At 40.5% G+C, this 19,792-nt stretch overlaps 1 protein-coding gene across 2 annotated transcripts in view; it reads right to left on the bottom strand.

Annotated features, from left to right (window-relative positions):
- The window catches only part of cdin1 (CDAN1 interacting nuclease 1), a 139,657-nt gene extending 121,132 nt beyond the window's left edge, over nucleotides 1-18,525 (bottom strand). The window contains exon 1 of one of the 2 annotated variants that reach the window (XM_067991379.1): nucleotides 18,278-18,525. In XM_067991379.1, coding sequence (XP_067847480.1) covers nucleotides 18,278-18,378 — 101 coding nt within the window. In that variant the 5' untranslated portion in view covers nucleotides 18,379-18,525. The remainder of the gene's footprint in view (nucleotides 1-18,277) is intronic. The other variant, XM_067991380.1, reaches the window with a different exon arrangement.
- Between the last annotated feature and the right edge of the window lie 1,267 nt (nucleotides 18,526-19,792).

The following is a 19,792-nucleotide window of genomic DNA, read 5'->3' on the forward strand; positions in this document are numbered from 1 at the left end:
AACTTGTAAATATTACATTTGGTTCCCTCATCCAAATCATTGATATATATTGTGAATAGCTGGGGCCCAAGAACTGATCCCTGTGGTACCCCACTAGTCACTGCCTGCCACCCTGAGAAAGACCCATTTATTCCTACTCTCTGTTTCCTGTCTGTTAACCAAATTTCAATCCATGCCAGTATATTGCCACCAATCCCATGTGCTTTAAATGTGCACATTGATTCTGATTGGCTGTGTATTTTCAGCACTTTTTGTTTTCACTTCCCAATACCTTCCAGTAAAAAGGAACTGTTTTCTTCCATTCATAACAGTATTTTTTTTACCTTGTTGAAATCATGTAATATTTCTAAGTATTTCTCTCAAATATCCTGCATCAACACTCATCACCATGTAATGGTGAGATACTATTTCGCACTGGTAAGCCCCATTCAGACTGCAACGAATGCATTACAAGCAAATGTTGCCATTTTATCATAACAGAAACCTGAATAAAATGGAGTACAGAATTTTCAGACAGCATTTTGAAATGGAATTGCTAATGTCCTGGTGTAACAAGTGGCCCCAAATGGGTAAGGATGAACCAGAATGTAGAAGGGACTGAAAAACTATTAAGCCAGGAAAGGTGACAGAAAACAGGTTGAAACCAAGAAGGCAGTGGAACGTAGGTCCAAACCAAACACCATGAAAAAAAAATGAAATTTTGTATTTTGGTATTTCAAAATACAAAAAACCTACTTTAATAGGACATGGGTTCTGACAACTTGAGGCATGTCTACTCCATGCACAAGTGACTACTAAAAAAAATCCAGGAAAGGGACTTTGTGGTAGTTACTGATCAGTAACGAAACGTTCATAAACAATGCGAGGTAGCCATATGGAAAGCAAATAGGGTTCTTTAAAGTACTGCCAACTCAATGAAGTACAAAATGAAGAGCACTGTACTTAGGTTATATAAACCTTTGGTTCATCCATACTTGGAGCATTGGATTTAGTTTTATTTCCAACATCTTGCGATGGATATTGAGGCTCCAGAAACGGTGCAGATGAGGCCAATAGGAATGATGCCTAAAGTTCAATTTCTTAGTTACGATAGACTTGGAGAGTTAGGGCCATTCACTTTGGAGAAACATAAATTCAAGGTGATGTGACTGAGGTTTTTAAAATTATGAAAGAATTGGCTAGAGTAGATTTGGTTAAGATATTCAAAATAGATACAGTGATGGGACTGGACGGCTTGACTATTTTAAAGGAATTTTCCTGAAACAGGCCACAACTTTTTTTTTTCTGTTTTCTGCCTAACCCGGTATTTAACATTACAGGCAGTCAGGGAGGGCAGTGCATGAGGTTGTGTGGTCTAGTGGATAGGGTGACCTTCACTGGGCTGCCTTTTCTCTGTTTCATCTGTTCATATTTGCTTTTATATTAAGTTTAGCGGGATGTTAACACCACTGGGTGGCAACTACAAAGCAAAATTGCCAGAATTGTTCAGGTCAGTGCCGGGAAGACCTATTTTTAACTGGTCTTCCCAGTTGCTACCCTTCGCAAATCCAGCAAATTTACTTTAAGGCTGCTGCTGCTGGCCCTGGCATCCCACTTAAATGAATATAAAAAAACTTTAATTACTGTATGTTTGGCCCGAATGAAATTTTGAGACAACCTCTAAAACTTGTGAATTATCCAGAACATTTATGATCTATATATTATGTTGCAACTAGTGTTTTACAACAGAATGTATATATCTCATGCTAACCTTTGTTAGCTAACAATACTACTCAGTGGAAGGGGGAATTACAATGCACAAGAATCATGGTGAATTCCAGTTACTTGCATATATTCAGATTTAAACATAATAATGGATATAGATAACTGAGCATACAGAGATATTTCTCCTCCTATTTAATATTAATTACCAATTTACACCCTTCTCCATCTTGCCCTCCCACCAGATTCTCTGCTACAAACGAGCAACGGGGCTAACTGAGTGCTGCAGAGTTAGATACTGACCTTTCACCTCTGCAGTCTGGGTATAAACTTGCATCAACTGATCAAATGAAATTATCCTGCCTGGAAGAGTATCATGTGACATAAGTTTGGGACATTTCAACTTGGGTGTTAGTGGGCGTGAGCCCCATAGCACAACGCTACAGCTAATATGTATCTTGCTCAGGGAGACCAAAGAATAGCTGGTGTAGAAAGTGAAAATTCATAATGGTGCACTGGGAGAGCACTTGAGCTTAAAGCCAAGTCACATTGCCAGGGAGAATAATGGAAATGTTACTTTTTAGCTGACTGTGCTATACATACCCTAGGAGAACTGGATGTTGGCACTGTGTGGCAAAATTGGCAGAAGGATACCCATCATCAGCACTGACATTATTCAATCCAACATTAAAAAAACAAGCAAAACTCAACCAATGAGGGTGAACAGGTGGAAAGAGATGAAGTATAGGTAGCTTTTAGAGAATTTGACTTGAAATAATTGCTGATCATATGAAAAGGTACAAAAGCAGAATTATGAAAAGAAAGCATGGCTGCATATAGCATGTTTAGGTCCCAACAGCAACAGAGTTAAAATGTAAGGCTATTATTTTTCCACTCATCCCCACTGCCAAAAGAAATGAAATTTTAAAAAATGCATGTCAGATGTAGGAACACAGGAACAGGTGGCCATTCAGCCCATTGAGCTGAGATCGATAGATTTTTGGACTCTCGGGGAATCAAGGGATATGGGGATCGGGCAGGAAAGTGGAGTGAGGTCGAAAATCAGCCATGATCTTATTGAATAGCACAGTAGGCACGAGGGGCCGTATGGCCTACTCCTGCTCCTATTTCTTATGTTCTTATGAGCCTGTTCTGCTATTTTATTAGCCATGGCAGGTTTATCTTTTTAATTCCAGTTCCTTGCCTTTTCTCCACATCAATACCCTTATTTCCCAAGAGAGTGTCTTCCCAAGAGAGTCCTTGCATCCAAGACCTTGTGGGACAGTATGTTTCACATTCTCATAATTTGGTACTTGGAAGTTTTTCCTGGATTTGGTATTAAGCAGCTTTGCTCAAATTCTACTCCCTGGTTTTGGGTTCCCATACAAGAAGGAAGAGTCATTTCTCATGTACCCCGTGAATTTCCTTAAATACTTTAAACACCTCAGATTACCCCTTAACCTTATCTCCAGAGACTTTAGGAACACAGGAACAGGAGTAGGCCATTTAGCCCTTTGAGCCTGTTCCGTCATTCAGTGAGATCATGGCTGATCTGTAACCTAATTCCGTATATCTGCCTTAGCTCCATTTCCCATAATACCTATGGTTAACAAAAATCTATTAATCTCAGATTTAAAATTAACAATTGAGCTAGCATCACTGCCGTTTGCAGAAGAGAGTTCCAAACTTCTACCACCCTTTGTGTGCAGAAGTGTTTCCTAACTTCACTCCTGAAAGCCCTGGCTCTAATTTTTAGGCTATGTCCCCTAGTCCTAGACTCCCCAACCAGTGGAAATAGTTTCGCTCTATCAGTTTCCCTTAATATCTTGAAAACTTTGATCAAATCACCCCTTAATCTTCTAAATTCCAGGGAATACAACCCTAGTCTGTGTAATCTCGCCTCATAATTTAACCCTTGGAGTCCAGGTTTCATTCTGGTAAATCTACACTGCACTCCCTCCAAGGCCAATATATCCTTCCTAAGGTGCGGTGCCCAGAACTGAACACAGTACTCCAGGTGTGGTCTAACCAGGGCTTTAGCTGTAGCATAACCTCTACCCCCTTGTATTGTAGTCCTCCAGATATAAAGGCCAGCATTCCATTAGCCTTTTTGATTATATTCTGTACCTGTCCATGATATTTTGATGATCTATGTACATGGACCCCCTAAGTCTCTTCGGACCTCCACTGTTTTGAGCTTTTCACTATTTAGAAAGTTCTCTGATCTATCCTTTTTAGGTCCAAGTAGATGACCTCACACTTGCCTACACTGAAATCCATTTGCCATTCACTTAATCTATTAATATCTCTCTGTAATTTTATGTTACCATCTATACTGCTAACAGTGCTGCCTACCTTTGTGCCATCAACAAACTTGGATATGTGGCTCTCAGTCCCATCATCTAAGGCGTTAATAAATACACTGAATAGTTGAGGCCCCAACACGGATCCCTGTGGGACACCAATTTGAGTACCTGCCCATTATCCCTACTCTCTGTTTCCTGCCGCTTAGCCAATTTCCTAGTCAGGTTAATAATTTGCCCTCAATTCCATGAACTTGAATTTTAGCTAACAGAATCTTATGAGAGACTTTATCGAATGCTTTCTGGAAGTCCATATAAACAACATCCATAGACATTCCCCTGTCCACTACTTTAGTCACTCCTTTAAAAAAAATTCAATCAGGTTTGTCAGGCATGACCTACCCTTCACAAATCCATACTGGCTCTCTCTGATCGGCTGAAAATTTTCAAGGTGTTCAGTCACTCTATCCTTAATTATAGATTCTAGTAATTTACCAACAACAGATGTTAGGCTAACTGGTCTATAATTCCTTGGTTTCCCCCGTCACCTTTCTTAAATAATGGAGTGACGTGCAATTTTCCAATCTAAAGGAACGGTTCCTGAATCGAGAAAATTTTGGAAGATTATAGTTAGGGCATCTGCAATGTTCTCACCTACTTCCTTTAAAACCCTGGGATGGAAACCATCTGGTCCTGGAGACGTGTCACAATTTAATGCCATTATTTTCTTCATTACTGTTAATTTGCTTACGTTAATTATGGTGAGTCCCTGTCCCTGATTCAAAATTAGTTTCCTTGGGGTGTCCGGCGTGCTATCCTCTTCCTCTCCTGTAGATACTGACGCAAAGTAATTATTTAACATGTCTGCCATTTCCGTACTTTCATTTATATCACCATTATCAGTTTTTAAGGGGCCCACATTGCTCTTGACCACCCTCTTTTTCCTAATACAATTGTAAACAATTTTTGTGTTGATTTTGATATTCCTTGCAAGTTTCTTTTAATACCTTTTTGTAGCTCTTACTATCTGTTTTGTCACCCTTTGCTGTTCTATGTATCTCTCCCAATTGCCAGGATCTGTGCTATTTTTTGCATTTTTTTATGCTTTTTCTTTTAGTTTTACATTGTCCCTTACCTCTTTTGACATCCATGGCTTTTTTTTGGCAAGTAGAGCTCTTGCCCCTTAGGGGTATAAACTGGTTCTGTATCACGTTAAATTCTTTTTTGAACACCTCCCACTGATCTTCTGTAATTTTACCCATTAACAGATTTGCCCAGTTTACAGTGGACAGTCTCTGTCTCATCCTGTTGAAGTCGGCCTTACGTAAATTTAGAATCTTAGTAGCTGATACGGGTTTCTCCCTTTCAAACGCAATGTTGAACTCGATCATATTATGATCGCTATTAGATAAATGTTCATGCACCATTAAGCCATTAACTAAATCTGACTCATTTCTCATTATTAAATCTAATATGGCCTGCCCCCTTGTTGGTTCTAGGACATATTGTTGCAGAAAGCTGTTCTGGACACACAAGAAATTCGCTACATTTCTGACATAAGCATGGCTGCTTCTCCCAATCAACATGAAACTTAAAATCCCCCATTAAAACCACACTGCCTTTGCTATATGTGTGTCTAATCTCTGTATTTATACATTCTGCCACTTCACAGCCGCTACCAGGGGATCTGTACACAACTCCCACTACAGTCTTAAATCCTTTTCTATTTCTTAATTCCACCCATAAAGTCTCCACTGCCTGCTTACCTCTCGTTATATCCTATCATTGAAGTAATTTCATCCTTAATCACTAAGGTTACTCCTCCTCCTCTACCAGTTTCCCTATCCTTCCAAATGCCTTATAATCTGGTATATTCAGTTCCCAGTCCTGACCATCTTGCAGCCATATCTCAATAATGCTACCATGTCTACATAAAGGAATTTGACACAAGTTTATTCAGTCTGCTATCATAGCTCAGTCCTTTCAACTCAGGTATCATCCTGGTGATCAATGGATTCTCTCCAAGGCCAGTCTATCCTTCCTAAGATGGAATACTCAAAATTGAATATAATATTCCAAAGTGAAGTAAGACCAATGCTCTGTATAATTGCTGGAGCACTTCCTTGCTTTTATATTCTATACCTCTTGTGATGAACCCCAGCAAGCCATGAGGCTTTTCTTTAATCATTTTGTAAACCTGTGACCTAGCTTTTAATTGCTTATCATAGAAAGAATGATACAGCACAGAAGGCGGCCATTCGGCCCATCGTACCTGTACCAGCTCTTTAGTAGACCTAATCCATTAGTCCCACTACCCTGCTCTTTCCTCGTAGGCCTGCAAATTTTTCCCCTTCATGTTTTTATCCAATTCCCTTTTTAAAGTGATTATTGATTCTGCTTCCACCATCCTTTCAGGATCACGACAACTTGCTGCGTAAATTTCTTTTTCCTCATGTCGCCTCTAGTGCCACATAATAGGCTTGTCAGCAAAATTGAAGCCCAAGGAATAAAAGGGGCAGTGGCAGCATAGATACGAAATTGGCTAAGTGACAGGAAACAGACAGTAGTGGTGAACGGTTGTTTTTCGGACTGGAGGAAGGTATACAGTGGTGTTCCCCAGGGGTCGGTACTAGGACCGTTGCTTTTTTTAATATATATTAATGATTTGGACTTGGGTGTACAGGGCACAATTTCAAAATTTGCAGATGACACAAAACTTGGAAGTGTAGTAAACAGTGAGGAGGATGGTAATAGACTTCAAGAGGACATAGACAGGCTATTGAATTGGGCGGACACATGGCAGATGAAATTTAATGCAGAGAAGTGTGAAGTGATACATTTTGGCAGGAAGAACGAGGAGAGGCAATATATACTAAATGGTACAATGGTACCTGGGGGTATATGTGCACAAATCTTTGAAGGTGGCAGGACAAGTTGAGAAAGCGTTTAAAAAAGCATTTGGAATCCTGGGCTTTATAAATAGAGGCATATAGAGTACAAAAGCAAGGAAGTTATGTTGAACCTTTGTAAAACACTGGTGTGTCCAATTCTGGGCATCACACTTTAGGAAGTCTGTGAAGGCCTTAGAGAGGGTGCAGAAAAGATTTGCTAGAACGGCTCAAGGGTTGAGAAACTTCAGTTATGTGGATAGACTGGAAAAGGCTGGGGTTGTTCTCCTTAGAGCAGAGAAGGTTGGAAGGAGATTTGATAGAAGTGTTCAAAATCACAACGGGTTTACACAAAGTAAATAAAGAGAAACTGTTCCCATTGGCAGATGGGTCAAGAACCAGAGGACACAGATTTAAGGCGATTGGCAAAAGAACCAAAGGTGACGGGAGGAAAAGCTTTTTCCTCAATAGTTATGATCTCAAATGTGCTGCCTGAAAGGGTGGTGGATGCAGATTCAATCATGGCTTTCAAAAAGGAATTGGATAAATATTTGAAGAGAAAAAATTTGCAAGGCCATGGAGAAAGAGCGGGTAATAGGACTAACTGGATTGCTTGCCCAAAGAGCCGGCACAGGCTCGATGGGCCGAATGGCCTCCTTCTTTGCTGTAACAATTCTATGAGTTCTTTTGCCAATAACCTTAAATCTGTCCCCTCTGGTTACTGACCCTTCTGCCACTAGAAACAGTTTCTCCTTATTTACTCTATCAAAACCATTCATGGCTCTGAACACCTCGATCAAATCTCCTCTTAACCTTCTCTGCTCTAAGGAGAACAACCCCAGCTTCTCCAGTCTATCCACGTAACTGAGGTCCCTCATTCGTGGTACCATTCTGGTGAATCTCTTCTTCACCCTCACTAAGGCCTTGACATCCTTCCGAAAGTGTGGTGCCCAGAATTGAACACAATACTCCAGCTCAGGCAAAACCAGTGTTTTATAAAGGTTTAGCATACAACTTCCTTGCTTTTGTATTCTATGCCTCTATTAATAAAGCCAAGGCTCCCGTATGCTTTTCTAACAGCCCTGCCACCTTCAAAGATTTGTATACATACACCCCGGGTCTCTCTGTTCCTGCACCCCTTTTAAAATTGTACCATTTAGTTTGTATTGCCTCTCCTGATTCTTCCTACCAAAATGTATCACTTCACACTTATCTGCATTAAATTTCATCTGCCATATGTCTGCCCATTTCACCAGTCTGTCTATCTCCTCCTGAAGTCTGTTACTATCCTTCACATTGTTTACTACATTTCTGAGTTTCGTGTCATCTGCAAACTTTGAAATTATACCTTGTATACCCAAGTCCACAGGTCATTAACATATATCAACCGATCTCTGGGGAACACCACTGTATACTTCCCTTCAGTATGAAAAACAACCGTTCACCACTACTCTCTGCTTTCTGTCCCTTAGCCAATTTTGCATGCACGCTGCTACTGTCCCTTTAATCCAATGAGCTTTAATTTTGCTTACAAGTCTATTATGTGGTACTTTATCAAACGCCTTTTTAAAAGTCCCGATACACAACATCAACTGCATTATCCTCATCAACATTCTCCGTTAATTCATCAAAGAACTCAATCAAGTTAATCAAAAACGATTTGCCTTTAACAAATCCATGCTGACTTTCATTTATTAGGCCATACTTTTCCAAGTGCCAATTAATTTTGTCCCAGATTATTGTCTCAAAGTTTCCCCATCGCTGACGTTAGGCTGACAGGCCTATAAATGCTAGGTTTATCCCTCTCCCTTTTTTGAACAAGGTTGTTAACATTTACAATCCTCCAGTCCTCTGGCACCACCCCCATATCTAAGGAAGATTGGAAGATTGTGGCTAGAGCCTCCGCAATTTCCACCCATACTTCCCTCAGTAACCTAGGATGCATCCCATCTGGACCAGGTGACTTTTCTATTATGTGTACTGCCAATCTTTTAAGTATCTCCTCTATCTATTTTTATCCTATCCAATATTGCTATAGCATCCTCCTTTTCTGCCACATTAGAGAAGAGGATGATGCCAGTGAAGACAGATGCAAAGTACTCATTTAGTACCTCAGTCATGCCCTCTGCCTCCACAAGATGATCTCCTTTTTGGTCCCTGATCAGCCCCACCCAGGTATAAGGAAAAATGATGTCACAGCACCATTCCCTGAGGACATCACATGTCACTGCTCTCAAATCTGTGCATTTCATTGTAATTCTCTGCCTCCTATCTCCCAACACTTTCCCATCCATATCATAAGATTGGCTCCAATTCCACTGGGTAGCAACTTTAATTAGCAATCTCTTGTGCAGGACCTTATCAAATGCCTTCTGAAAATCCACATATGCAACATTCATTGATCCTCGTCTATCCACCACCTCAATAACTCTATTGAAGAACTTTATTAGCTTAGTTAGACATGACCTACCTTTCATAAAACCTCGCTGACTCTCCCTAATCTCCCTTATATTTTTCCAAGGACTCACCTAATCTCTTTCTGATGATGAATTCTGACAGTTTTCCCACTACTGACTAAACTCACTGGGCTGTAATTGATTTGTTCCTTCTTCCTTTTTTGTATCAACATTATATAATTAGTGAAAGGCAATGTAAAGGAGAGAGACAGTATATTTCCTCATCCTAATTTGAGTTTTTCTTCATAAGAAAAAAATACAAATTAATTGAATCTTTAAAGCAGACAGATTGGTAAAAAATGCAAACATTCAAATTACTAACAGCTATTGGACACAGACACAGAGACAGACATACACTTTCTTCCACGTAATTTGAGATATTTTCAAATTAAACAAATCAGCCGGATTTTGAAAGATCTAATCATCATGTTTTATTGATAATTAGAATTTTTTTTACAGCTGCATATGTGACCAACACCAGGAGTCGAACAATAAGCCAAACCTCACATTCAACCCCCAGTTGTGCCGAACGTCAGTTTCACCTTTCATGCTTCTGCTGAACCCCATGCTACCACTTCATAATGTCGTCAGATCCAAGAACCCTATGCTGCCACACTGCAGCTACCCACTGCAGTACTGTTAAACACAAGATCCCCATCTCAGTTCTGCAAAACCTCAGGATCATTCCGCAGTGCTGCCAAAGCTCAAGAACAACGCCCATTGCGATGAAGCACAGGACTGCCCTCAAATGGAGCTTCATCATCTTCCTGTATATTGTCAGCTTTAAAAATGGTAAGGATTAGACACAAAATACATAGGTAAAGGCAAGTATATAAAATAAAGGCCACTTATTCACAGAATAATGGACAGAGCTGTGAAATCCAAAAATTAGCAAAAATTCCCAAATACTTAAAAATAGCATTTGACTTATTCGGTCATTGCAAATCACTGACCCTGATGTTACCCCCTATGTGGCATAAACCCCTATTGTTATAAAATAGCAAGTTCTTGACTCTCTATGACCAACACCATGACAGAGCAACTAAAAATCTATTTACTATCATGTGGTCTTCATAAATTAAAAGCACCATTATAGAGAATTGGGTAAAAAATTAAAGAGTCAGTGGTATGGAAGTTGGCAAATATTAAGTTAATTAAATAAACATGCAGGCATAATAATTTGAGAGAGGTAATAATAATGAGGTGAAATAAATTAAAATGGGGTATGATGATGACAGAATGAATTGGATAAATATGCAAGTTTCATGAATGGAAAGAGGTGTCATACAAAATGTGAAGAAATGGCAGCAAATAAATTAATGAAATAAAGTCAGCAATGGTGAATAGAGTTGGCAAAATGAAATTAATGTTTCCTTGTCTGACATTGAATCTTGGATTAGTCGTAACTTCCTCCAGCTAAACATTGGGAAGACCCAGTAATAAATGCAATGCACTTACCAAAGATTGCATCCCCTTCCCTGGCTACTGTCTCAGGCTGAACCAGACTGTTAGCAATCTCTTTGTCCTCTTCAATCTGAGCTGTGCTTCCAAGCTCAAATCTTCAACACAAAGACCGCCAACTTGCACCTTCATAGCAACACCCGCTTCCGTCCCGAGCTCAGCCTATCCACTGCTGAAACACTCATTCATGATATATCATCTCCAAACTCAAGTACTCCAAACTCAAGTACTCCAATGCTTTCTTGGCCAGCCTACCATCATCCACTCTCCATGCTCATCCAATACTCTGCTTCGGGTTTTCTATTCCACACCAAGTTTCATACGCCCATCAGACCCTCCTCTCTGACCTATATTAGCTTGTGAGTTTTGAGTTCAGCCACAGCATTAGAGGACAAGTTGAGTGAATGAGCAAATACACGGCAGACGCAGTATAACATGGATAAATGTGAAGTTATCCATTTCGGAAGGAAAAACAGAAAGGCAGAATATTATTTAAATGGTGATAGATTGGGGAATGTTGATGTACAAAGGGACCTGGGTGTCCTTGTACACCAGTCACTGAAAGCAAACATGCAGGTGCAGCAAGCAGTTAGGAAGGCAAATGGTTTGTTGGCCTTCATTGCAAGAGGATTTGAGTACAGGAGCAAGGATGTCTTACTGCAGTTATACAGGGCCTTGGTGAGACCACACCTGGAGTATTGTGTGCAGTTTTGGTCTCCTTACCTAAGAAAGGATATACTTGCCATAGAGGGAGTGCAGCGAAGGTTCACCAGACTGATTCCTGGGATGGCAGGACTGTCGTATGAGGAGAGATCGGGTCGACTTGGCCTGTATTCATTCCAGTTTAGAAGAATGAGAGGGGATCTCATTGAAATGTATAAAATTCTGATAGGGCAAGACAGATGGGATGCAGGGAGGATATTTCCCCTGTCTGGGGGGTCCAGAACGAGTGGTCACAGTCTCAGGATACGGGGTAGGACATTTAGGACTGAGATGAGGAGAAATTTCTTCACTCAGGGGGTGGTGAACCTGTGGAATTCACTACCACAGAAGGCTGTGGAGGCCAAGTCACAATGTATTTAAGAAGGAGCTGGATAGATTTCTAGACACAAAAGGCATCAAGGGATATGGGGAGAGAGTGGGAATGTGGTATTGAGATAGAGGGTCAGCCATGATCATATTGAATGGCGGAGCAGGCTTGAAAGGCCGAATGGCCTAATTCTGCTCCTATTTTCTACGTTTCTATGATCAGCGGGTATTGCGGCATGCAAGTAAATTGTGCACGCTTCTCAAAAGATGCAAGGGGTCTTGTTGAAAGTGAAAGGGTGATGTGACACAAATGAAGCACGACCAGTAGACTGCGAAAAACCAGGACAGTGCACAGTTTAGCTTCGGTGGGAGTGGTGGGGAAAATCTACTGACATTTTCAATTATTTTATAAATTCTGTTTTGACCTGAATTTACTTAATTTTAATAGTTCAGTACTATTAGCAACTATTTAAGCTTGCTCATTTAGTGGGTTACTTGTGCGCTGGTTTGAGCCAATGATACCACCTTTTGGATGAGACATTAAATCAAGGCCCTGTCTGCCTGCTCAGGGGGACGTAAATGATGCTGTGGCACTATTCCAAGAAGGGCAGGAGAGCTTTCCTAATGTTCTAGCCAACATTTATCCTAAATCTACGTCATACTAAAAACAGATTAACTGGTCATATACCTCATTGCTGTTTATGGGATTTTGCTGTGTGCAAATCGGCCATCGTGTTTGCCTACATAACAACAGTGAACATCCTTCTTTCTCTTCGCTGTATTCCAGAAATTCAAAACTAGATGTTTTGCTAAATGCCCCAGTGAGGGCTGTTTTTCGCTTCCAGTGACCATTTTATAATAAAGGTTTACAGCAGGAACGTAGCTTATGGTTATGAAGATCACTAAAAATGTCATTAAAAATCATAGCCAACGTATCCCAAATGCTAATGAATTTTCTCATAAGTATAAAGTAATTTAAATGGATTCTGTAGAACAACTTCAACATGTCAAGAGGGAATGTTTTGCACTGAATTTCTATTTTACTGAATTAAAGCAATTGTTAGTGGTGATGGAGGGGGAGGGGGGAGAAATGTCGTGGGCTCCACTCTGCTGGGCGAAGCCTTGCCCACCAGCAGCACAAACTGGAAATTCCGGAACGGCAGTCCCCAATGTCTCAAATTTAAAATTCTTATCCTAATGTTTAAATCCTTCCAGGACCTCTATCTTCCCCCATCTCTGCAACGTCCTCCAGCCCTACAACCTATCTTTGTTCCGTACTCTCCGATCCTCTGACTCCATCCTCTGGTGCATCGCCCCTTCCTTCACACCCTCACTGACAGTCGTGTCTTCAGTACCTAGGTCCCACTCCCTGGAATTCTTTCCCTTATCCCTCTCCTCCTTAAAACCTACCTCTAGGCTTTTGGTCATCCATCCTAATCTCCCTCTGTGACTCAGTCTGTTCTCCTTACACCTCTGTAAAGCACCTTGCTGCTATATAAAAGCAAGTTTGTGCTGTTCTACTGCAAAATGGATCCTCAATGCTACTTTGCGTTTAGATTAATGCAACATATTTAAATCTGTCACAGACCAAAAAAAGGTTGGCAACTTAGCAGCTCCAGCACAAGACTATCAATTTTCAACAAGCTGTTTCATCTCACTAATAATAAAACATCTGACTTTGGGTCTTCTTGTTGGTCAATGTCATTTATTGTCAATCAGACTACTAGATAGAATACAGTGCAGTCACAGGGAGAGGCGAAGACTGGTAGGAAAAGTCCCACAGTCCACCTCCCATCATTAGATCACAACATGACATTAATGGCTCAGAGCATTCCATTATCCCAGCTGAAGACAGAAGCCTCTAAAACAAAGCAGCTCTATAAAGTTTAAAATGGGTGGAAAGATTATAAATAAAATTGAAGTGGAAAATCATTAACTGTATCAACATTGCTTTTGAACGAAAGATTTTAAGCAAAGACTATGCAGCACAGAAAGTTGGAACAATGCACTTTCATCTCTAGGACCGGGTTTAAATTGAAACTATAATATTCGGATGAAAGTCTCCATACAACAACAACAAGGCCCTAAATGCATTTGGCCAGTCTTGAAGATGTTTGTAAAGGGCATGAGTCAATAACTCTAAACTGTGCTACTTTGATAATGTCAAGTCAGTAACTGGCATGCATATTGGAAGTTTAATGCAGTATGAATATTTTCAGATATTTGGTTGAATGGAAATTTGGGCAGAATTTTCCTCCCATGTATTATGCAGAACAGAAAAATCATGCTCATTGCTGGGCTAGTGTAGAATTAGCTTTACATTACAATTCAACCCATGACACCTGACCTCAGAGTACAAGATATAAACACCAGATATTAAATCTGGAAAAATATGTGCCATTGTCCAACACCGACCTAGTTCTTTTACCTTTAAAGAATGCAAAATTTACCAAAATTAAAATATGAAAAACATGTCTCTCAACAAACCATACCTTCATAGAGTTCAATCATAGAGGCTTTGTGTACAATACTCTTATTTAAAAAATAAATCTAGTATTCTAATTCTAATACAATAATATTTTAAAAAATAAGATCAACTGTAATACTATTTACACTGGTTCCTATGTGAGCAGAGCATTTCTAATGACCAGAGAAACTAATGGCCAAATGCAGTTCTACACTACAGCAACCCATTATAGTTGAACAACATGAAACAAAATTGTGCACTGCTATTGAGATATTCACACTTGTGGTGAACATCAAGGTGAAGGAACAAAGTAATTGTTGAAGGATAGAACAATGTTCCTCTTTTTGTACCACGTGTCTAATCATTCTTAGTTTTAAAAGTGCTCAATTTGTGTTAGAATGCAAAATACAGAAGGCTTCATTACACACTCGATGTCACGGGTGTGTTCCGTTGGGCAATAGTTCGTCTTTATAGCACAAAATTGCAGTCTATTTTTGTTTACGTCATGCTGGGAATTTACTTTTCCTTTTAAGACAGAGCAGAGAACAAGGGTTTACAGAGGCGAAGATGGAAAAGAGCATATTCTACATATCCTCATTCAACAGTAAAAAATAACTAAGTGCAGTTATTTTCACAACATTGCAGTACAACAAGGTAATTGCACTTCAGCAAACCTTTTCATCAGATCTGCATAGGTTATAATGTGCTCTGCAACATCAGAAAATGGGTCTCTATTCTATTTTCCACTGAAAACACATGTACTGATGTCAATTAGCAGAAAACAGTGAAAACTTTTTGCAATGAATGCCTCTTCAGCCAGTTGTGGTTGTTTTTTCAATCCAACGATGCAAGATATACAGGAAGTAGGGTAACCTAAATATCAACAAACAACAACTTTCGAATTTTCTTTTTATGTTCTTAACAGCAGAAAAGTCTCAACCTTGGTTAAAAATAAACAAGTGATAGAAGAATCCTACCACAAGGTACAAACATTTTTTCAGGCTGATGTTCAGCTACTTAGAAAAGTTCCACAGAAAGAATGAATGCAGCATTTCTACAAGCTGCTTTTAATAAATCCAGCAATATGTTAAAAACAATAATTGAAACATTGGCCTGTTGAGTATCAGGAGGGAGTGCACTGCCTAAATCTCCATGGTCCTATAAATTTACTAACTGCTGTCCCCAAGCTGCTAGTAGGCTGCTGTATTGTCCATCATTCAGTGATCACAGTCGACTGGAAACGATCTTTTCAGAAGACCTTTACAGGCGATATGCAGTGAGATCACCATATCTGTCCAAACAATGTTATGTAGCATCTTGAGTGGAAAAAGTGAATTAGGGATCAATTAGAAATGGGAGGAGCTTGCTTAAAAGCAATTTACAAAGAAATATTCCAGTGAGATGCCACACACATGCACACAAAGGAATGGGTGTCTACAGAGCAGAGGGAAAAGGACAGAAATTAAACATGTGGGGACCGGCTTCACATTATTGGTGTAGTAAACTGAACTCATATTGCAAGTGGACAACGTAATGAACTGGAGATGGAAACAGATGGGAGAATATTTAGTATAAAAAACTCAAACAATTATTCAAAAGGGTCGAACAAATTTCTATAACTTAAACATTCAAACCCAAGTGAATAGCCATCATGAAGTATTAATAGAGGCGAATACTTGTTAAATCCCAGATTTCTACTCTTCCCTTTTCTGCTTTAAATAAATTAATTCCAATCATTCGGTCACATTTTGCATTAACACAAGGCTCATTCAAAACCGATTAATTCTCTCATCTACAAATTACCAGTCAAGTTACTAGTCAACTAACATGAATATTAGCTCTGGACTTGAGAAAAAGCACCACTAGTGTCCATCGGTGTGGAATGTTATATTAGCTCTACTTGGAGTTTTAAAGTAAAAAGATACTTAATAAATTCCAATGATAGTTCTGCTACCTCTTCTGTTAGTAAATTTTATTTTCTATTTTCCCTCAATAAGTGAACAAAGGAAGCAAGGGAGGAGGAAGGAAGGCGAAGGAGTATGGGAGAAAGGTGGAAATGCAACTCAGTAGGAAGAGGTACTGATGGATGCTGCTCATTGGAGATGGGAAGGATTCCAACGATAGGAAAGATGTCCACTGGAGAGGGAAGGGACATTCTGATAGAGTAAATGCTGATCAGCAGGATGTCAATGGAGGAAAAGCTGCTTAATAGTGGAGATAGGGTTATGATGATAGGAATGATGCCTATTGGCTATGGGGAGTTAGGGTTAATATTGGTGATCCGATAGAGTGAATTCTGATCACTATAGTTGGGGTTTCTAATGAATTGCGGGAGCCCTTGATGTGTTCACGGTGAAGGAGGTTCTGCTGGAAAGAATGCTGATCAGTGGGGGAGGTTTCAAATGGGGAAATTTATGATCTGAGGGGAAAATGACTACAACTGCTGCATGGGGAGCTGATTCAGCAGATAGTGTGAGCAGGCCAGTTCTCAGGTTGCTCTACTATCAGGAGATAGTGGGCCAACTCTGAAGAGGCTTCTTCGGAAGGGGCAAGGTAAGGCTGCTGAGCAACAATGATGCAGGAGCTTGAGCATGGTTGTGATATCGTGCTAAGCAGTACTGGTAGGGGATCAACATCGCAAGTGGTAAATTTTCATACGTGGCCGTTCATGAACAGACTTGCAGTACAGAAAAAGCACAAGGCTACAGAGAGAGAAAACTATTGGGAATGGGAGCAGGAAAGTGGGATGGTGTTGTAAACCTGGAAATTATTTAAAATAAAGTATCCACTCAAGATTTCTGAAATAAATAACTTGCATTAAAAATGAAAAACTGAGTAGTTTTGGAGTTCAATAAAGTTTTATATTTTCCTTTTGAAGCACAATAAGTGAACGAAGGAAGCAGGGAGGGGGAAGGAAGGAGTATGGGAAAAAGCGTGTGTGTGTCTCCATATCCCACCCAAGTTCTGTACCTCTTGTGCTCTCTATCACTTATTTGCCTTCTCCACACCATGTTCAGTTGGCTGTCCGCGTCCCACTTTCAATGCATCAGTCAGTTTGTCTTCCTATCCTCTTGGTCCTTCTGTCGACCCACCAAGCCATCACTGTCACTCTACTCTTTTCCATGTCCTTCGCTTCATGTCTCCTTCCTTTCTCACTTATCCAATCAACTCTTCACCTCTACGTTTTATAGCTCTTTTCCATGTCAGTCAGTCAGCCTGCTCACTCGGTTGCCCCTCTTTCCACTGCCCATTTGTTGTCTGTCTGTCTTTGTCTCTTCTCCATTTTGTTTGGTCACTTCATTTGTCTGTGCAATAGTTGATTATTGTATCTCTTCTCCAAATCAGTTGCTTACTCCTTTTATCTGTTCATTCTTTATTTCCCCTGGGCTAGAAGCTCCTTCCATTCACTTTCACTCACTGTCTATTCCCACCAGTAGTTGCTCACTCCCTCCATTTCTCTAGACCACCCAGTGAACTGGTTGTTGTGCTGGGCTTTTCTCCCATGTCTATTGGTTGTCTTGTCTCTCCACTGTCCCCATGTCTCTTCTCCCAAGTAGGCTAATACTTCAGCACAGTCCTGAGGGAATGTTGTATTGTCGGAGGTGCTGTCTTTTGGATTGGACGTTAAACCTAAAGGATGTCCCGTCTGCCCTCTCAGATGGACGCAAGAGATCCCATGGCCCTATTTAGAAGAGATGGGGAGTTCTCCCCACGGTCCTGGCCAATATTTATCAACCAACCAACATCACCAAAACAGATTATCTGATCATTATCTCATTGCTGCATGTGGGATCGTCCTGTGCATCTATTGGCTGTCGCGTTTCCTACATTACAACAGAGACTACATTTTATTTAAAAAGTACTTCATTGGCTTTAAAGTGGTTTGGGAAACCCTGAGGTCATGAAGAGCATTATATAAATGCAAGTCTTTTTTCCCCTTTCTGGGTTACTGTACTTGTCGTTCCCTCTTACCTCGGGAAATGCTCCTTCAGCATTTTCATGCACTGTCTGTTGGGCCGCAACCGCTCCAGGTACTTGGCTATCTCACTGTACTCTACTCTGCTCAGGATCATGTTGACAGGCTGTGTATCTGGTCCAGTGACCGGGAATACTTCACCCGATGGGACTGTCTGGGTAACAGGGGACTGACTCAAGCGCTATTCCCGGAAACACCGCACGAACTCAAACTCCGTCCCCGTTCCCGCCGCGCAAGACGAAACTTCAGCAGGGCAACAGCAACAGAGCATCTGACTGGATACGACGGCGTCGCTAACCTCTGCACCAATGAGTATGGAACGAAGCAATTGGTCAGTCGCCGAGCGTTCTTGTGAGTGACGCTGTGTGACTGGATGGAGAGCTGCTGGGGAGGGGGGCTCTCACCCTTCGTGCCGTTAAAGCGGGGCCAAGGCCTGGGAGAGCAGGTAGAAAGGGATTTATTTACAGCCGACACCACTTGAGATTTTACTAATCGTTCATAGTAACAAGCAACTGAAAAATGCCGGGACGCAGGTCCATCAATTAATGTATAAACACCTTTAAATTTGAAAAATTACAGATGTGAAAGAACTTGCATTTATATAGCGCCTTTCATAATCTCAGGACGTCTCAAAGCGCTTTACAGCCAATGAAGACGAGAGGATACAGTGGGCCATAAATGTGCTGTGGTAGAGCATTAAACCGTGTCTGCTGTTAGTTACACTTGTACGTTCAGGTTTTTAAAATATTTGCATGGTAAGTTGCTTAAAGTGTGAGCTGATAATGTCGCAGGGAGGACCTAAGTGAACAGGGCAAGCAACTGTATATCTCCTTAAACAATCAGATTGAAGGATTGTGAAATAACAGTGCAAGGACTGAGCTGGAATTGTGAATTCTGTCAAATCAGGTACAGAAAGAGGAATAAAGAGAAAGAACGACTGAATTAAGAGAAAGAGATAAAAGAGACAGAAAGGAAAAGTAAAAAAAAATTAAAACTTGACATTTTTTAAATCTTCAACAACAATTAAAACCTGAAGGAATGAGACTCCACATTTGTAATAGTTAATTTTCAGTGCCAGGGAGGTTGACTAGCAGTAATTTACATTTATCAAGTTGTTAAAGAGATACTTAGACCGAAATGGACAAGGCTTAACTTTCTGTGACAAGTTTAGTTCGCATCTACTGCGCAAATACAGGAACTTAATGCCATTCAAAGCATTTCAATGGCCAGGCAAACAGCGAGATGCCGTTTTCGCGAAGCTAACAGCGGAGCAGTGCATCTCGAACAGTAACTTTTGGATTTCCGGACTTAACTGCACATCTGCCCTCACCTGAAGTTGCTGTAGTGTTTGCTTATAAATAATGGTGAGCGCCATTAGACTCACCATAATTTTGACAGCAAATAATGGCCCATGAACAGCAAATATTTTGGTCCATGGACTGGACTAGCCATGCCGGCAGCACTTCAAACTAAAGATGAATTTGGTGGAGAGCGACAGAACAGTATATGAA

This window comes from Heptranchias perlo, chromosome 10, assembly GCF_035084215.1.
Source record: "Heptranchias perlo isolate sHepPer1 chromosome 10, sHepPer1.hap1, whole genome shotgun sequence".
NCBI lineage: Eukaryota > Metazoa > Chordata > Chondrichthyes > Hexanchiformes > Hexanchidae > Heptranchias > Heptranchias perlo.